Below are 18,843 nucleotides of genomic sequence, written 5' to 3'. Positions count from 1 at the left end.
GAGATTGAATTACCAAGAAATTGGAATTCGATCACTTAAGATTGCCAAGGAGATCAATGAATGCATTGATTGAGGAAGAGATGAAAATGAACTTGATCCGGAGAATGCAACATCTCCTGAGCCCAATGAACTCCCCATTTCTGATCTTACCCATTTTCTTTAATTTCTGCCATTTACTTTTATGAGCAGTTACCCCATTCCCATTTAAGATTCTGCAATTTACTTTCCGCCATTTACATTCATCTCTTTATTTCTAGCATTTAATGTTTCTGCTATTTACTTTGCCGCCATTTAATTTTCTGCAAATCTCAAATCAAATTCTGGTTCGCTCAACTAGAAAATTCCTCTAATTAAAGTTGCTTGATCAATCAATCTCTGTGGGATTCGACCTCACTCTATTGTGAGTTTTTACTTGACGACAAATTCGGTACACCTGCCGAAGAAAATTTGTTGAGAGACAAGTTTTGTGCGTATCAATATTCTCAAAGCCATTAACATCACAAGTCTTTACTGTGAGGATGCTTAATAGTTATTGTTCATACCCTGGGTCGAGATATCCGATCTGGGGTGATCGACGATAAAGCGACCGACCTCTTTAGGTCAAGCTGACCGACTTCTTTATGAAGAACTCGGCCAAATCGACAGGAAAGCCCAAAAAGGGCCCAATTTAAGGAATACGACCAAAATCCAAAGGTCGTTCAGGCCTACAGAGAGAAGGGCGGTTCCGTTGAAGATACGCTGACCTCAACCCAAAAGATAAAGATAAGATAAGATAACTAACTTATCTTATCCAAAGGTCACATCTCACCATTATAAATACACTGGAACACCCAGGTATAACTCATACTCTGATTCTACATAACACCTGTTTAATCCCCATGCTAACTTAAGCATCGGAGTCTCTTGTAGGTACCCCCACCCTCCGGTGACGAAGGATCAGCGGTACAACCAGTCCAACAAGTCGGACACGACAGCTCCGGTCGTCTCCTACCAGCCGGACACGTTGGTACCGATTCGTATAGAGGATCTCAACCGAGATCGACCTCCAGTTTCAGGTAACCCTCAGAACATTGGCGCCGTTGCCGGGGAACCTGGAAGTCATCCCATCACCATGGCGGACAACCATGACAACGACCACAATTCAGATCTAGAAAATAGAACGCCGCACAAAAATGCGGACACCCCGCTAAAAGACACCCCAGAATCCAATGGAGACAAAAATACATCTAAACCGGGAGCAATAGAAGCTCTTCAAGATTGCTTGAAACAGCTTGAAGAAGAAACCCAACAATAACGAGAAATCGGAAAGGATCTGCAAAGAGAGGTACGGCGACGTCGAGAATTGGAAGAAAAATTACAGTAATTAGAAGCCGATCTCAAATCGAAGGCCCCTCGGATCACTTCTGAGGAAAGCTCACGCAAAGAACAGGATCCATTCACCAGGGAAATCATGAAAACCAAAATCCCAAAGGACTTCAAACTCTCAGATATGACTTTATATGACAGTACCACAAACCCCAACCATCATCTCAACAATTTTAGAAGCAGAATGTACCTTACCGATGCCTCAGACGCCGTTCGCTGCAAAGCTTTCCCAACAACTCTCACGAAGACAGCAATCCGATGGTTTGACAACTTACCTCCAAAGTCCATCTCAAACTTCGATGACCTGGCCAAAAAGTTCCTGGCCAGATTCTCCATCCAGAAAGATAAGGCCAAGCACGCCCCTAGTCTACTAGGGATCAAGCAAGGAGATCGGGAGAGCCTCCGTAACTACATGGAAAGATTCAACAAAACATGTATGGACATACAAAGCTTACCAACAGAGACCGCCATCATGGGACTCATCAATGGCCTACGAGAGGGACCATTTAGCCAATCTATATCAAAGAAGTACCCTACCTCATTAGACGAAGTACAGGAGCGAGCAGAAAAATATATCAACATAGAAGAAAATGCTCGGTTGGGAGAAACCTCAAAATCTGGGAACCCCTACCGGGATAAAGACAAGGAATCCAAAAAGAAAGAAGATCGACAGGGGGAGAAAATCAAAAAGTACCATAATTACACCCCTCTCAGGGCATCCCTGGTCGACGTGTACAAAGAAGTCTGCCATACAGAGAAAATCCGCCTAGCGCGACCACTCAAAGGCAAAAGGAGAGGGGGAAATCGAAAGGAATATTGTGAATACCATCGAGTTTGAGGGCACTCCACCAACGAGTGCTTCGACTTAAAGAATATCATAGAAAAATTAGTGAGAGAAGAAAGATTAGATCGATTTCTGGCTACCCGAGATGATGACCAAAGAAAAAGACGAAGGGACGAGGATGACGGACGAACTGAACGATCACCTCGGACACCAGAAATACATGTCCACATGATACATGGCGGATTCGCAGCAGGAGGGATCTCCAAATCCTCTCGCAAAAGATATCTCAAAGAAGTATATCATGTCGAAGGAGAGGAAGAAGCGCTCAACATCCCAGCGATAACATTCACTAAGGAAGACGCGTCTGGCGTCATCACAGGACATGACGATCCCATGGTTATCACCATCATATTGGCAAACGCCAACTTACACCGCACCTTAATAGACCAAGGGAGTTCTGCCGACATCTTATTCAAAACAGCCTTTGATAAACTCGGCTTAGAAGCAAAAGAACTTAAAGCATATCCAAACAGTATGTTCGGGTTAGGAGATACCCCGGTTCGACCACTAGGATACATACCACTACATACAACCTTCAGAAAAGGGGATCAATCCAGGACGCTCAAAATAGATTACATCGTAGTCGATGTAAGTTCAGCTTACAATGCTCTCATAGGTCGGACAACACTCAACCAACTCGGCGCAATAGTCTCGACCCCACACCTATGTATGAAATTTCCAACTCCGAAAGGGATAGCTACGATAAAAGCTGACCAAAAGATGGCACGTCGCTGTTATAACGAAAGCCTAAACCTCAGAGGCAAAGGAGAAGAGTTTCATACAATTGAACTGGGCGGAGTCCAGCAACGAGAAGAACTCCGTCCGCAACCAGAAGGCGAGATAGAGAAGATTCAAATTGGAGACACCTCGGACAAAATGACCAATATTGGCACGATCCTAAGAGGAGACTCAAAAGAATTACTGATACAATTCATACAAGATAATGTCGATCTCTTCGCATGGAAAGCCGCAGACATGCCAGGCATAGACCCTAAGCTAATGTGCCACAAGTTGGCGGTCTACCCAGGATCTCGGCCGGTGCAGCAGAGACGAAGGAAACTCGGGCCAGAACGATCCAAAGCTGTGGAAGAACAAGTACAAGCACTACTGGAGGCAGGATTTATAAGAGAAGTCAAGTATCCACTATGGCTAGCTAACGTCGTCTTGGTGAAAAAATCAAATGGGAAGTGACGAATGTGCACCGATTACACCGATCTCAACAAAACCTGCCCAAAAGATCCATACCCACTCCCAAGCATCGACACTCTGGTAGATGCTTCCTCCGGATACAGATACCTCTCGTTTATGGACGCATATTCGGGATACAACCAAATCCCCATGTATCCACCAGATCAGGAAAAGACCTCGTTCTTAACACCAAAGGCAAACTACTGCTACATCGTGATGCCTTTCGGTCTCAAGAACGCAGGAGCTACTTATCAAAGGCTAATGAATAAAGTCTTCTCAGATCACATCAGAAAAATCATGGAAGTTTATGTGGACGACATGTTGATAAAGACACAAAGCGAAGATACATTATTATCCGACCTGGCTCAAGTGTTCGACACCATAAGGAAGCACAACATGTGACTCAATCCCGCAAAATGCACTTTCGCAGTAGAAACAGGCAAATTCTTAGGTTTTATGCTCACACAAAGGGGAATTGAAGCAAATCCAGAAAAATGTCAAGCCATACTCAACATGAAGAGCCCAACCTATGTCAAAGAAGTACAACAACTCAACGGGAGACTGGCTGCCCTATCCCGGTTCTTAGCAGGAGCTGCGATAAGATCCCTCCCCTTCTATGCTACTTTAAGAAAGGGAAAACAGTTCGAATGGACGATAGAATGTGAGCAAGCCTTCCAAGACTTCAAAGGGTTCTTAGGACGGCCACCTATCCTATCTCGACCACGAGAAGGAGAACCGCTCATATTATATCTCGCAGTAGGGAGCCGGGCAATAGCCTCAGCACTAGTCAGAGAAGACGAAGATGGGCAACAACCTGTCTACTTCATTAGCAAGGCACTATAGGGATCCGAGCTGAACTACCAGAAAATAGAAAAATTTGCCTATACTCTTATCCTAACATCTCGACGACTCTGCCCGTACTTCCAGGCTCACACCATTAAGGTTCGAAATATGAAGCATTATTAGCTGGTTTGAAGCTGGCTAAAGAGGTCGGAGCTCAAAAACTCAACATTTACAGCGATTCACAAGTGGTCACATCACAAATAACAGGGAGCTACCAAGCCAAAGATCCCACCATGAAAAAGTATTTGGATAAAACCAAGGAACAGCTCGGACAAATCGGGGAGTATAAGATCTGCCACATACCCCGCGAACAAAATGCCCGAGCTGATGCACTCTCAAAACTAGCCAGCACCAAACCAGGAGGCAACAATAGAAGCCTCATCCAGGAAATGTTGCAGAACCCGTCAATCTCGGAAGAGGAAAAAGTCATGACTATAACAAGTCAGGACCAAGGATGGATGACCCCCATAATCAACTACCTCAAAACAGGAACGCTCCCCACAGAAGAAAAGGAGGCGAAGAGGTTAAAAAGGGAGGCACAGTACTACACCATCATAAACAACATCTTGTACAAAAGAGGAATCTCAATACCTTTACTAAAATGCGTGCCGACCTCCAACACAAAGGAATTGCCAGAAGAAATACACGGCGGCATTTGTGGCAATCATCTCGGAGCACGAGCTCTCGCTAAAAAAGTACTCTGGGCGGGATTTTATTGGCCAACTCTACAGAAGGAAGCCACAGAATTTGTAAAGACATGTCCACCATGTCAGAAACATGCCAACTTTCACATCGCCCTGCCAGAAGAGCTCATTAGCGTGACCTCGCCTTGGCCGTTTGCAAAATGGGGACTCGATTTTCTCGGCCCCTTCCCACAGGGATCAGGACAAGTCAAATTCCTCATAGTAGGGGTAGATTACTTTACAAAGTGGATCAAGGCAGAGCCCCTAGCCAATGCCACCGCTCAAAGAAGCCAGAAATTCTTATATAGAAATATTGTCACGAGGTTCAGGGTTCCATATTCAATAACCACAGACAATGGCACTCAATTCATAGATGCAGGCTTCAGGAAACTAGTAGCCGACTTGAACATAAAGCACCAGTACACCTCCGTTGAACACCCACAAGCCAATGGACAGGCCGAAGCCACTAACAAAGTCATACTGGCCGGATTAAAACGGAGATTACAAGACACAAAAGGAGCCTCGGCAGAAGAGCTTCCACAGGTCCTATGGGCATATCGAACAACGCCACATTCCACCACGAAGGAATCTCCCTTCCGATTAGCATACGGAATAGAGGCAATGATCCCAGTAGAGATTGAGGAAGGGTCGCCTAGAGTAGTTCACTACAATGAGGAAGCAAACTCCCAACTTCAGAGAGAAGAACTCGACTTGTTACCCGAAATCCAAGAAAGAGCTCGGATCAGGGAAGAAGCTCTAAAGCGCCGAATGGCTTCCAGATATAATCAAAAGGTAGTGCTGAGAAGTTTTGCAAAGAATGATCTCATCCTAATCCGAAATGATATCGGAACAACTCAACCAAGAGAAGGAAAGCTGGCAGCAAACTGGAAAGGACCTTACCGAGTTGTAGAAGTACTTGGAAATGGCTACTACAGACTGTCTGAACTCGATGGACGAGAGCTTCCCAAGTCATGGCACGCCTGCAACCTAAGAAGGTACTACAGTTAGAAGAGATGAAAGATCTCATTATTGGATGCACTCTTTTTCCTGAAAAGGTTTTTTAATGAGGCACCAAGTTGAGACTCAGACAATCCCATATGTATATATTTGCAATTTTCCTTTAAATAAAATACATTTTAGATATTCTACAAATATTTCAAGACGCATTAATCTGAAGCATTCATCGTCCGATTATAAAGCAACAGATCGGCAGAAAGTGAAAAACAATTTCACTGCATGATCACGATAAAGACAAACCGTCCGATAAAGGTGAAAACGCGATTCACCCAAAGGACGATCTAGAGATGACAACCACTTTCTACAAATCGGCAAAGATGAACACAGAATAATGTAAGAAGTTATCGAAAGTGATCTAAAAAAGAACCTGACGAGGTCTTACGGATCGCTAAAATAATAACTTAAAGACTGGTCGAACGTTAAGATGTCGAACCAAGTCAACCCAAGTTATAAGTAAACCCTGGAAAGAGGTCTGACCAACCCTATTAAAGAGGATTACTTTAACTTAGAAGGGTCCGACATAACAAAGTCAGCCCAAAACGAAAAGTTATCAAAGTAGTCCCTAAAAGAGATCTGACAAAGATCCAAGAAAGAGGACTACAAAAAATAACTTAAAGGAGACCGATATAACCAAGTCGGACTCCTACTACTGAAAAGTTATCAAAGTAGTCCCTAAAAGAGATCTGACAAAGATCCAAAAAATAGGACTACAAAAAATAACTTAAAAGAGACCGATATAACCAAGTCGAACTCCTACTACTGAAAAGTTATCAAAGTAGTCCCTAAAAGAGATCTGACAAAGATCCAAGAAAGAGGACTACAAAAAATAACTTAAAGGAGACCGATATAACCAAGTCGGACTCCTACTATCGAAAAAGTTATCAAAGTAATCCCTAAAAGAGACCTAACAAAGGTCCAAAAAAGAGGATTACCAAAATAACTTAGAAGGGGACCAACGCAAAGGAATCGGTCACAAATACAAAAAACCGAGAAACAAGTTGGATCTATACAATCACAGCCTCAAAGGATCCAAGATACAAGCAAATAAAGCAAAGTAATCCAAGGAGGTCGAGCAGCAAGATTTTGAACATCAATAGAAAAACAAAAAAGATGTCAAGTCAAACAACTACTTTTACTCTATAAAGTTATAAGGCCTGGAAGGCCACCAAAACCTACCACGAAGAGATAACAAGTTACTTTTTGTTCCTCATAAAAAGTTGCTAAGAAGCGTCAGCAAATAAATAAAAAAGTTCTAAAAGAGCCCACAAGCTGGGCCAACTACACAGCAATATTAAGGTGATCCGCCTCAATATCTCAAGTTAAGTACTTTAAATTTCCAAAGGTACACTCATGAACTTCATGCTAGACGTATCAACTAGATACCCTAACTAGCACAGGCACAGACTCAGAGTATGCATTGAAGCATAAGCAGTCCATCCCTCAGGCTCATGAGGACGAACTACTCTGATACCATAATGTAACATTCTAATATACAAATCCTTATGCTCGAGTCATAAGTCAACGATATTACGGTGGTACGACTCAAGGTGGAATAATAGTAAGTATATATGTGTGTGTGTGTGTTTAAATGAAAGAATTAGTAAACGAGAAGCCTGAAAAGGAATGAAATAAAATCATGAACGAAAAATACTCTCGTATATAGATAACAGACAAAAGGTAAAACACATTTTGGAAAGCGAAGAATAAGATAAGGACAATATGTGTGTGGGTACAGAATTTAAAACTAGTTTGACAACAGTATTTTCTATCTCTCTCAAAGATCCATTATCGCCTCTATAGGCAAGTTGCAAAGTAAACATTTACGTACATCATATTGAAGGTTTTTCAAAATAAGCAGGAGAGATTGTAAAAGTACAAAACAAAATCAAATAAACTTCACCACCTTCCAGACGAATCCAGCTCAATGCTAAGCACCAGGAGCTACATTTGAAAAATAGAGAATATATACGGAATGAAAACCCCCGACCCATGGATTTCCAGTACGGTAAAAGTGCCAAATAAATACAATACACTATAACATCAATTCACTAAGCATCTTAACTTCTTACCTCGTCATCTCTATCCTAAGTTCTCAATAATCCATAACTTGGCAACTATCATAAGAGATTCTAATTCTAACCCAATATCCTTCATACTTTCACTACCTTCCAACAGAACAATCCAAGACCCGAACCATCCCTCAAGTAATTCAAGTTTTATACAAACACAAACAATACAGACAAGTAATGCACAAGTAAGGCAAGTAAGACAATTAGTAAATAATCATGAAACATGTACAATTAGGCAAATCAAAGAAATTAAGCAAACCCAAATAATTCAAATGTATGCATATGATGTATATCTATCCTACTGGCCGTGAGCTCACGTGTCAGTTAAATCGCCAGAACCCGATACACCCGGTAGCTAACTCGGATATGGTCTCTAGGTTGTGCATCCCCAAGAGGAACTTTAACAAAGGAGAGTGCCTTTCCACCTTCTCCTGGAGGTATCACGAAAGAGAGTGCCTTTCCACATCGAAGGAGTGTGCCTTTCCACCTTGCAACCAGAGAAGAATGTAGGGGAAACAATACGAAGGAGAGTGCCTTTCCAACTTTCCCACATCCCATCACGACAAGAGAGGGAACTTCCGTCCTCAACTTGTCATCCGAACACATTTTCAAGTTAACACGCAAGCGGGTTCACACCCCAAATCTTGCCATCTCGACCATTCCGGCCATACCAGTCATTGCCAGTCTCAACATTTACCCCTAAAGGGAAAAAAATATGAAGGAGCATTCCTTTCTACCTTCCCCACATCCACATCACGACAAGAGAGGGAATCCTCCATTCTCAACTTGCCATCCGATAAGATTTTCAAGTTAACACGCAAGCAGAATCTCATCCAGACCTTGCCACCTCGGCCATTCCGGCCATACTCGATCATTGTCAATTTCAATATTTACCTCTCAATACAGTCACATCACGAATCAAATCTTACCATTCTCAAACTCTGTCATTAATCATACATCATCATCAATTCTGCACTTTCTTAACCACAATTTATCACCCAAACCTTTCTTCACTTCCATGCTACCTCACCTTCCCTAACTTTACCTCATCACTAAGCATACAACTAAGGTTTAGGGGATAAAAGAGTAAAAATATAGGTTTAGAGGTTCGAAATTAGGTTTTAAAACATAAAATTCACTTTGCTGAAAACAGGAAGTCACGCGTATGCGTGGGTGCATTTTTCCTTACTCGTGTACGCATGCACCCTGATCGCATACGCGAGATGCCAAACCCGAAAGGGTGGGTCGCGTCGCGTGCAGGTGGTCGCGTACACGAGTTCTACAGAATGGGTAAAAATGCTAAGTGCTGCAGAATTTCAGTTTTCCACACCGATCTTCCGACGTGCATAACTTTCTTGTTTTAAAATATTTTCCATCCGTTCTTCAAACGGTATAAACTTCACGGATCCAATTTTCATATGAAACAATTTTGAAAGGATTTGGGATCTGGAACCCGAGTAATGGCTCGCCAAAGTTCGGTCAAAAATCAGATTTTCACAAAGTTTATCAAACCTCTATTTTCACCAATCTCATATCTCAATACCAAAACTCTAAGCTTTTTGACAATATCTAATCATACCAATTCACATTTCAATGCCTAATTCATTTCATAATACCTAATACACTACTCCAATATGCCTAACATTTCCAACTCACAATTAAATCAACTCAACTTCAAAGTTCATACTGAATTCACAATCATATACCCAACTATCATCTTCATGGTTCATCATTATCAAAATTTCATTCCATATCACACATCATCACACGATACAAACATCACTTACATTTCTTACCTTTTTTAGCCTCCGCCCCCATTTCACAGCCTCCGGCCCAACATTTATCAATTCAATATATATACATATTACTCATAATGTACAATCATTATCCAATCTCAATATCATCTATACCAACATCAATTCATAAATACCATATCAATTCCCTCCATACTAATATCTATCTCATCCATACATTCACTACACACATCAACACATTCAAATACACTATTCAAGCCTATCCCTAAGGGCATCTAACCTAGGAATTCACATCACACAACACGGTACTTAAATAAAACTTAAACCCTACCTTAGCCGATTCCTCGTAAAACCCAAAGACACCTCAAGGTCAACATTCCTCAAGAGTCCACAGCCCCAAAGCCTTTCTGAACAGAATTTTCAGCCACCAAGGTCCAACAATCAAGCTCCCAACATCATTAATATACTCTAATTAAATATTATTCAATCTAATTCCACAACATAACACTATATCAACATTCAAACTTTCTAATTCACTATTCAACAAGAGATTTGAGGTTCTTGCCTTGCCCGTGTCTCAAATGAACAAAATTCCGCTAATTTTCGCGAGCCAATTCAAACCTAAAACACCAAAATCATATAAATCCTCAATTCCAACACCCTCCAAATTCGAAATTGAGAAGGGAATATTTGGGTAAGAAAAAGTAAATTCTTTACCAAATTAGTTAGTGGGCTTTGTAGAGAATTCTGAGACGAACGCGTGGCCACTAACGACTTGTCAATCGGAGCTCCAGATCTAAAGATATGGAAGATTGAAGTTGGACAAGAGTTTGGAGCTCTCTCTCCCTTTCCCCTTTGCTTCAACGTGATTCCCCTTTTGTTTGGGGAAGAAGAGATGAAGCTCTTCACTTAAATAGGTGTTGGGTTGGGCCTTGGGCCCAATATGGGATTAGTTCAATCGGTTTGGCCCGTTTGATTCAATCTTGGGCCAAATTCTTTAAAATTAGTGTCAAAATTCTTATTTTAGTTAGTTCTATCTCATTAAACTATAAAATTCTATTTTATAATTTTTTAAATTATAATTAATTGATTCATTAATTATTTACTAATTTTGCGGGTTTTACAATGGGGACTCCGATTAATGGAAGAGCAAGGCCAGCTTTGCAATTGTAAATGGTGGAAATGATCAACAACATGGCCCTGGGTGATCCACCTAGCAATGCTGGGTCAGATTATGGTGTTATAGAGTTCACTGGAAAGGATGTTGAATTCTGTGCTAAATGAAAAGTCAAAAAAGAAAGACAAAGTCAATTATAAGGTTGGTTAAGATCTTGTTGTTTTAAGCTCCTTGACTGGTATGTTATATGTTGGCATCAATGCTTGTTTCGGTTAATTATTCAAGAGTGAATTCTTTTATGCAAATTACAAGGGACATTTTTCAATCTCAAACTTATACTTTTTATTCTCTTTGTAAACTCAAAATGGCAACAGAATCTCTTGTTCAAGAGAAAGATGTTCGGATTAACCTTGAGAGGTCTCAAACTGCACTATCATCCTAGAACAAGAAGAGTGAAAATATTTGTATGATGATGATTCATGTCTTGTGCTTCTTATGGTCATTCTTTCATAGTTTCCAACTTATTAAGAAGTTATATTAATCTAAAGCTAGATATGTGTTTGTGTAATTGCTCCTTAAGTTATTTGGCTGTGCCATGATAATTGTTAATTATTTTTTATTTTTTTTTGAGTGGTTAATTGTACTGACATTCTTTAAGATTTGAGACTATGTTGATTATTAATTTGGAAGGTAACATTTCATGTAGTGTTTTAAATTTAAAAGATATTTTAAGATTTATATTAGACTATAATTATATTTTAGGATGTTTATTTATAATTTATTTATTATTTTATTTTAAAATAATTTTTTTGGTTAAATTGGTTAAACCAATAAACTAGTGACTAGAACGGTTCAATGATTGGTTCAACTCTCATAACCTTGTTTAAAACTTAAAAGTGCATATGGGAGTGTCCATTTCAATGACAATAATGCATTGTTTTGTGGTGTTTCTTTTTCTTTTTCTCTTAGAAACTCCTTCCAACTTATACCACATGCTTCTTCACATCACCCTCATAAAACCACCTCTTTCAAACAAAGACAACAACAACAATATCAATTGAAACTGGCTATTCTTGGGACAAATCTCTAGTTGAACCACCAATAAAAAATTCAATGAAAGCTGACCATAACACTAGATTCAATAGGAGAACAAACAGTTATAGAGATAGAGTCGTTTCTTCTTCTACCTTTGGTTTTCTAATCTTCCCCTCCCTACTTTTTTTTCTTCTACCTGTTAAGACCAACGTGTAGTTTTGGATGAAATTTGATGAAAATTTTTAAAAATTAGCCTGTACTGATTTTTCAATTAAGTACTGGTTTTGCTAACAATTTTTTATTTGACTAATTCAACCAGTCAGTTCGAATAAGTTTTATAACATTAATAACATATAATTTATTATTGAGTAAATAATTATTTCTAACCATGAAAGATTCAGACACTAATATTTCTATCTATGAAAGATGAAAATTAAAATTATACCCACATATAAAGGATGAACTTTTACCGACAAAATTATTCGAACCCTAAAAATTAAATAAAATTTCCAAATTACCATCTAATATATCCTAACTCTAACTTCTAATTTTACTTCACACCATCACTCCTCCAATTACAAACCCTATCACAACTCTCATCCTCAACTACCACCATCACTGTCGCCATCACTATCACCACCATGGCTATCACCAGCTCTACTGCTTTTGCTTCTCCATCACTCCTAGCTAACTCCTGCATTTCTCCAATTTCACCTATTCACCAATAATTTGTTGCCTCTCCTCCGCTATCACCTATTTTTTGAGTTGCCTCTTGCTTCTATCGTTGATGGGTACAGTCGCTTGGGTGGAGGAGCATGTTCCAACAGCTTGCCGTCGTCGTCCTAGCACTCAGCCATGGCTAGAGCAACGGCAATAGATGCGACAAAGGTTCATCAATCGAGGACACTAATTCCATGAAAAAATTGACCTTTCCTTTCATATGGGCAATTTTCAGAAGGAGAGGGTTGCTTTTGTTTGCACCCTTGTTGTATATTTTGGGTATGTTACATTGTTACTGTACATGGGTTCTTTGAACTTTAGTGTTGTGAGTAGAGGTAAATATCAAATCGGTATCCAAAAGATTTTGACGCTGACAAAATGGTACTTGATCTTTGTTATTGACAAAATGATCCCTGAAAGATTTTAAAATTTGACAAAAACGACCAACCATTAATTGAGTTATCTGGGGTTAAGATTTAAAGGTGACGTGTCAGTTAACAATTATAATAATTACAAAATTTACTCACTTTTAATTTTTATAATTTTAAAAACACCCCCAATTTCAATTTTTTAAAAACCCTAAAAAATCCTAATATCCTTTCTTCTGAAACTCTCATCTCTTCCCCTTCCTCATCATCATCCACCAATTTTCTTTCCCAATTAAATTCTCTTCATTTTCATTCTTTGTTGCCTCTACCTTCCTCCTACTTCTTACTCTTCTAACCAAAGATGATTCTCTGATACTCAATCCCTTCTTCTCAAGACTCAACCCCTTTTTTTATTTCTCATTTTTTTCTCATATGCCTTAGCTCCTCCAAAAGCTTCTCCACCTCGTAGCTCTTCTTCTCCTCTTGATGCTGTTGATCACCACTTGACCCACCTACCACCTCCGATGCCAAACTAAAACCAGACTCATACTCAGAATTATCATCAACACAACTCACAAATGGTTTTGCGTTGATGGCACCACCAATACCAATAGCTCCTCCATGATTCAGATCGTAACCAAACTCTAAGTTGAGGTTCAGAGTCCTTGCCTGGTTGTTCATATTGTTGTTGTTGTTGTTGTTGTTGTTGTTGTTGTTGTTGTTGTTGTTGTTGTTGTTGGCATCACTATATTGATACAGAGGAGGATGATTACTCGATCTTCAAATGGGAGGAGGAGGAAGGTTTGGAATAATGTTGCGAGATTGTTGAATTGAGTGTTCGTCATCCTCGTTGGGGAAGTTCACTTTAGCTTTCTTTCTGCGAATCTTACGAGCTTCTCTGTCATAGGCCTTGGCGGCTTCTTAGGTGGTGTTGAAGGTTTCAAGCCAAACGCGAACACCTTTTCTTGGATCACGAATCTCTGCTATCCAATTTCCCTCTGCACACGCCTTCCCAATCGTAAACTGAACCATTGTCTCAAGAACACAGGGTCTTCCATGTGATGCCTCTGCAGCAGATCCCACCCCTCTGCCGCTATCACCACACTACCACCACCACAACCACAACTATAACTAGAGTCTCGTTAATCACTACCTGATTCTCAAAAATGGCATCGTTGAGAGGAAAAAGAAGAAGAAAAAAGGAGATTAGGGTTTTAGAAAATGATGATGATTTAGAAAAAGAGATTAGAGTTTTAGGAAAAAAAAAGAGGATTAGGGTTTTTTAAAAAAAATTGAAATTGGAGTTTTTTTAAAATTATAAAAATTAAAAGTGGGTAAATTTTGTATATGATAATTATTAACTGACACGTCACCCCTAAACCTTAACTCCAGGTAACTCAATTGGCAGTTAGTTATTTTTGTCAAATTTTAAAATTTTTCGGGGATCATTTTGCCAATAACAAAGATCAAGTACCATTTTATCAGTGTTAGAATCTTTTGGATACTAATTTAGTATTTACCTCGTTGTGAGTATAACAGATTGTGTTGTTATTGTACATAAGCATATGTGTTCCTCCAGTTTCAGTTTATCTAAGTCTTTGAAAAGCTATTGCCTTTTATGAAATATGAGTGTTCAAGCCAATGGTAATGCCACTGGATTTGGTGAGTTCTACGATGTGTGCTCTACATCTTCGATGATGATGATGATAATGGATAATGGTGGTGGAATCGAATGTGTATTAGGGTGGTGTCCGAGAGCAGTAAAGATGGTGATGGCAGTGGTGGTAGTGGTGATGGCGACACTGACGGTGGTAGTTGGGATGAGAGTGATGGTAAGGTTTGAAATTGGGGGAATGGTGTAGATTAAAATTAGAAGTTAGAGTTAGATTATATTAGAGGATAATTTGAGAATTTTATTTAATTTTTTAGAATTTAGATAATTTTGTCTGCAAAGTTTATTTTTTATTTGTATAACTTTAATTTTCGCCTTTTATAAGTAAACATATCAGTGTTAGAATTTTTCTTGATAAAAAATTATTATTTACTTATTTACTATTAAAAAAAATTGAAAAAATAAAAAATTTGTCAAAATTATAAAATTCACTTGTGAGATATTTTATCTATTTTATATAAGTTTAAAATTTAAGGGCCTGATTATAAGTGATTTTGGAGATTATATAAATATTAATAGAAGAGTAACACTAAAATTGGAATATAGTTATTTGAGATTTGTAATATCAAGAAAATTTTTTTAACTAAAATTATGAATTAGCATAGAATAATCACATATAGTCAATTTATGTTTTAACAAAAGAATAAAAAATTGATTCTTATTTTATGAATTTAAGAAATGAACAAATTGCTTGAAATGAACAAATTGTCTAATTGGATGGCATGTTATGTGACAGTTAACATTTTACATCAGTTTTTTTTAACTTAATGACTAATAAATAAGTAAATGACAAATAAACTAATTTAAAAACTAGATAGTTTAATCAATTTAAAAATAGAAAATCAATTTTGTCAGGTAAAAACTGAAAGACTAATTTAATTATTATCTCGTATAAAATTACTTAAAACAAATAATAATATAATACACATAAAATAAGTTTAAGAGATAATACTTTAATTTATATTAGCCAATATTTTTAGTGAATAATCTAATATTTTTAGTCTAATAATCTAATATCATATTTTTAACTAATATTTTTAAATATTATTAATTAATTATTGGTTAAAAATAATTAATTATGCTGGTTTTGTAGAATTAAAAAAATTCGGAAATGAAAATCAATTGAGTTGGCACAATTTGCATTTAATTGGAATGTTTAAACTTTAAATTCTAGCATGAATGAGGTTCAAAGCCACAAGCCCATTCTAGTAGGAGTGCAGGAGTAACAAGATAATGAACCGGCAATAGCATGTGCTGTGTGCAGAAAGCTAGAAACAGTGAAGTGAATAATAAATAACTCACTCAGCTACCATAAGTCTATAACCAACTATATGTAATAACACCGTCATGCAAGGGGCATTGTCGTCACTCAACACATATATAAACATTACCCATACCAACAACAAAATATTCTCTCTCCCGCACTCTACATTGTCATTTACTAGAGAGAGTTCCCCTCAAACAATGGCTTATCCACTTCTCTTGATAGCAACCGTCATTCTCGCCCCCGCAATCATAACCGTCAACGGATGCTCACCGTCGGACAAGGCGTCGCTTCTAGCATTCAAGGCAGGCCTGAGCGAGCCCTATCTCGGCATCTTCAAAACATGGTCCGGCGATAACTGCTGCCTGAACTGGTACGGCGTGAGCTGCGACGCCGCCGCCGGCCGCGTCTCGGACATCAACCTCCGCGGCGAGTCTGAGGACCCGATCTTCGAGAAGGCCGGTCGCTCCGGCTACATGACCGGAAAAATCTCGCCGGAGATCTGCAAGCTGGACCACCTCACCACCCTCGTCGTTGCTGACTGGAAGGCCATCTCCGGCGAGATCCCTCCCTGCATCACCTCCCTCTCCAACCTCCGCATTCTCGACCTCATCGGAAACAGAATCTCCGGCGAGATTCCCGCCGATATCGGAAAATTGCAGCGTCTAACAGTCCTCAACCTCGCCGACAACACAATCTCCGGCAAGATTCCGGCGTCAATCGTCAACCTCGCTTCTCTCAAGCATCTCGACCTTAGCAACAACCAGCTCACCGGCCAAATTCCCAATGACATTGGAAAACTCGCCATGATGAGCCGGGCGTTAATGAGCCGAAACCAACTCACTGGTCCAATTCCCAGTTCGATTGCATCAATTTACCGCCTCGCTGACTTGGACTTGTCCGGAAACCGACTATCCGGTTCAATTCCATCCGGTTTAGGACAAATGCCGGTTCTTTCAATTTTGAATTTGGACAGCAACTCTCTCTCTGGTCAAATACCTTCGAGTTTGTTAAGCAACCCGGGTATGGGTATTTTGAACTTGAGCCGAAACGGGTTCGAGGGTACCATACCCGACGTTTTCGGTTCAAAATCGTATTTCATGGTTTTGGATTTGTCTTATAATAACTTGAAGGGTCGGGTACCTGCTTCGTTATCTTCGGCCAAGTACATTGGGCATTTGGATCTTAGCCATAACCACTTGTGCGGAACTATTCCGATGGGTTCACCGTTTGATCACCTTGAAGCGTCGTCGTTTAGTAACAACGATTGTTTGTGCGGAAACCCGTTGAAGACTTGTTAGTAATGATGATGGACGTGACCCGTAATAAGTGTCTCGTTTTCTTTTGATGATTCTTATTAAACAACGATTATAATTAAGCCAAAGTGTGATTATTGATGTTATAGTTTGTTTCTTTTGTATTTTTGGGCTTAAGTAATGTAATATAAATATAAAAAAATATAATATAATCACGAATATTTTAATAGTAAAGGTGGAATGGATTCCAGATAGAGATGGGTTGGGGGACCATGCACGTGAATAACTTATATGGCTTTGAAGGAAGCAACATGACATGGGTCAAGCTAGTTTTGATTTTTGAATATTCCTGTGGTGCATGTGAGCTTCATTACATGCGAAAGATTTGGATAATGATTCTATTGGTGTTATATACGTTAAAAGTGCTATTAAACTAAGTGTATAATTTATTTATTGTTAACAAGATTTAACTAATATGCATGATGGTTGTGGTCAGTATTCGGACGATTACTAAAAGAAAATCATTAATATTTTGGGTGCGAGTATGTTCAGTTGTATACTCGAAAGCAGTAATTCTTTAATTTCTTCAAATTAGCACAATGAATTGCATCATTTTTTCAATAAACAAGGTTAGCAGTTTAGCTTAACTTTTTGAATACCTAAAATAGTAATCATAAACTACAACGTTTCAAAATAGTCTTATATCCATAATAAAAATCTCGCTCATATTCTTTTAGGATTTTATTAATTTATTCTTTACCACTTGTGTCAATTATCCTTGGCAGCATAATAAATTACTATACAATGGAGATAATGCGATAACCTGTAGCGGGATTATTAGCAGAACAGATTATCATACAATGGAGGTAATGCGAGAAATTATAAAGGAATCAGCACAATAAATTAGCATAATATCACCTTAAAATAACTTTACTGCTTTCCGTATAATAGGATTTGAAGAGTTTCTGAGAGAAATTAATTATGAAGGTGACATTTTGATGACTTGATGAGTTTAAAATTAAGCACTAATATCCAGAAAGTGGACAGCATGTTGAGGTCAACTACTTCAGGAGAGGATTTTATGGTTATGATAAGTGACTAAATGAGCTAAGTTTAGCCCAACTAACCCAAATTCAGATTCGACTAGTAAAAATCGACTATTAAAAATTGAGTTTGGTTTTTAATTCAATTTATTTATAATCGAGTATTTAATTTTATTTATTTTGTAGGGTAGATATGTTAACTCTATTTTTTTTATAATGTCATCGTTTCCAATTTAATATATATATTATTATCAATACAACGTGATTTATATTAAGATCAGAGTAGTATATATCTCTCAAAATTGAGAGTGACATGTAGCTTTAATTTCATTTTTATTTTCAAAAGGTAAAACTTATTTATAGAAGAAAATGAAGCACAACCTTAACTATGTACATCAGTACATCCTCTATGTGAATGTGACTATGTATAGTAGCGCGAGTTGAATAAATTATAATGAAATTGTCATTTTTATTGATGAAAATGTAATTAACAAAAATAGTTGCTATTTATAAAATTTAAGTTTAACTTTCCAAAAATTTATTAGCCAACTTGAATATACTAGATAACTAACAAGAATATAATTTATAAATAAAAATTTATGTCT

The 18,843-nt window shown here is 38.4% G+C and overlaps 1 protein-coding gene and 1 pseudogene across 1 annotated transcript; one reads left to right on the top strand and one right to left on the bottom strand.

The window, feature by feature from the left end:
- LOC107611344 lies at window positions 13,405-14,568 on the bottom strand (annotated as a pseudogene).
- LOC107613575 (DNA damage-repair/toleration protein DRT100) lies at window positions 16,057-17,531 on the top strand. Its single transcript, XM_016315648.2, has one exon. It carries the CDS (start codon window positions 16,140-16,142, stop codon window positions 17,238-17,240), a length of 1,101 nt encoding a protein of 366 aa, XP_016171134.1. The 5' UTR covers window positions 16,057-16,139; the 3' UTR covers window positions 17,241-17,531.

The sequence above is a fragment of the Arachis ipaensis genome, chromosome B08 (assembly GCF_000816755.2).
Source record: "Arachis ipaensis cultivar K30076 chromosome B08, Araip1.1, whole genome shotgun sequence".
NCBI classification, from domain to species: domain Eukaryota; kingdom Viridiplantae; phylum Streptophyta; class Magnoliopsida; order Fabales; family Fabaceae; genus Arachis; species Arachis ipaensis.
Note: the sequence above shows the minus strand (reverse complement) of the source record. Positions and strands in the feature narration are given on the sequence as shown.

Excerpts from the sequence above, each read along its gene's own strand:
- LOC107613575 (XM_016315648.2), top strand. The coding sequence starts at position 16,140 with ATGGCTTATCCACTTCTCTTGATAGCAACCGTCATTCTCGCCCCCGCA.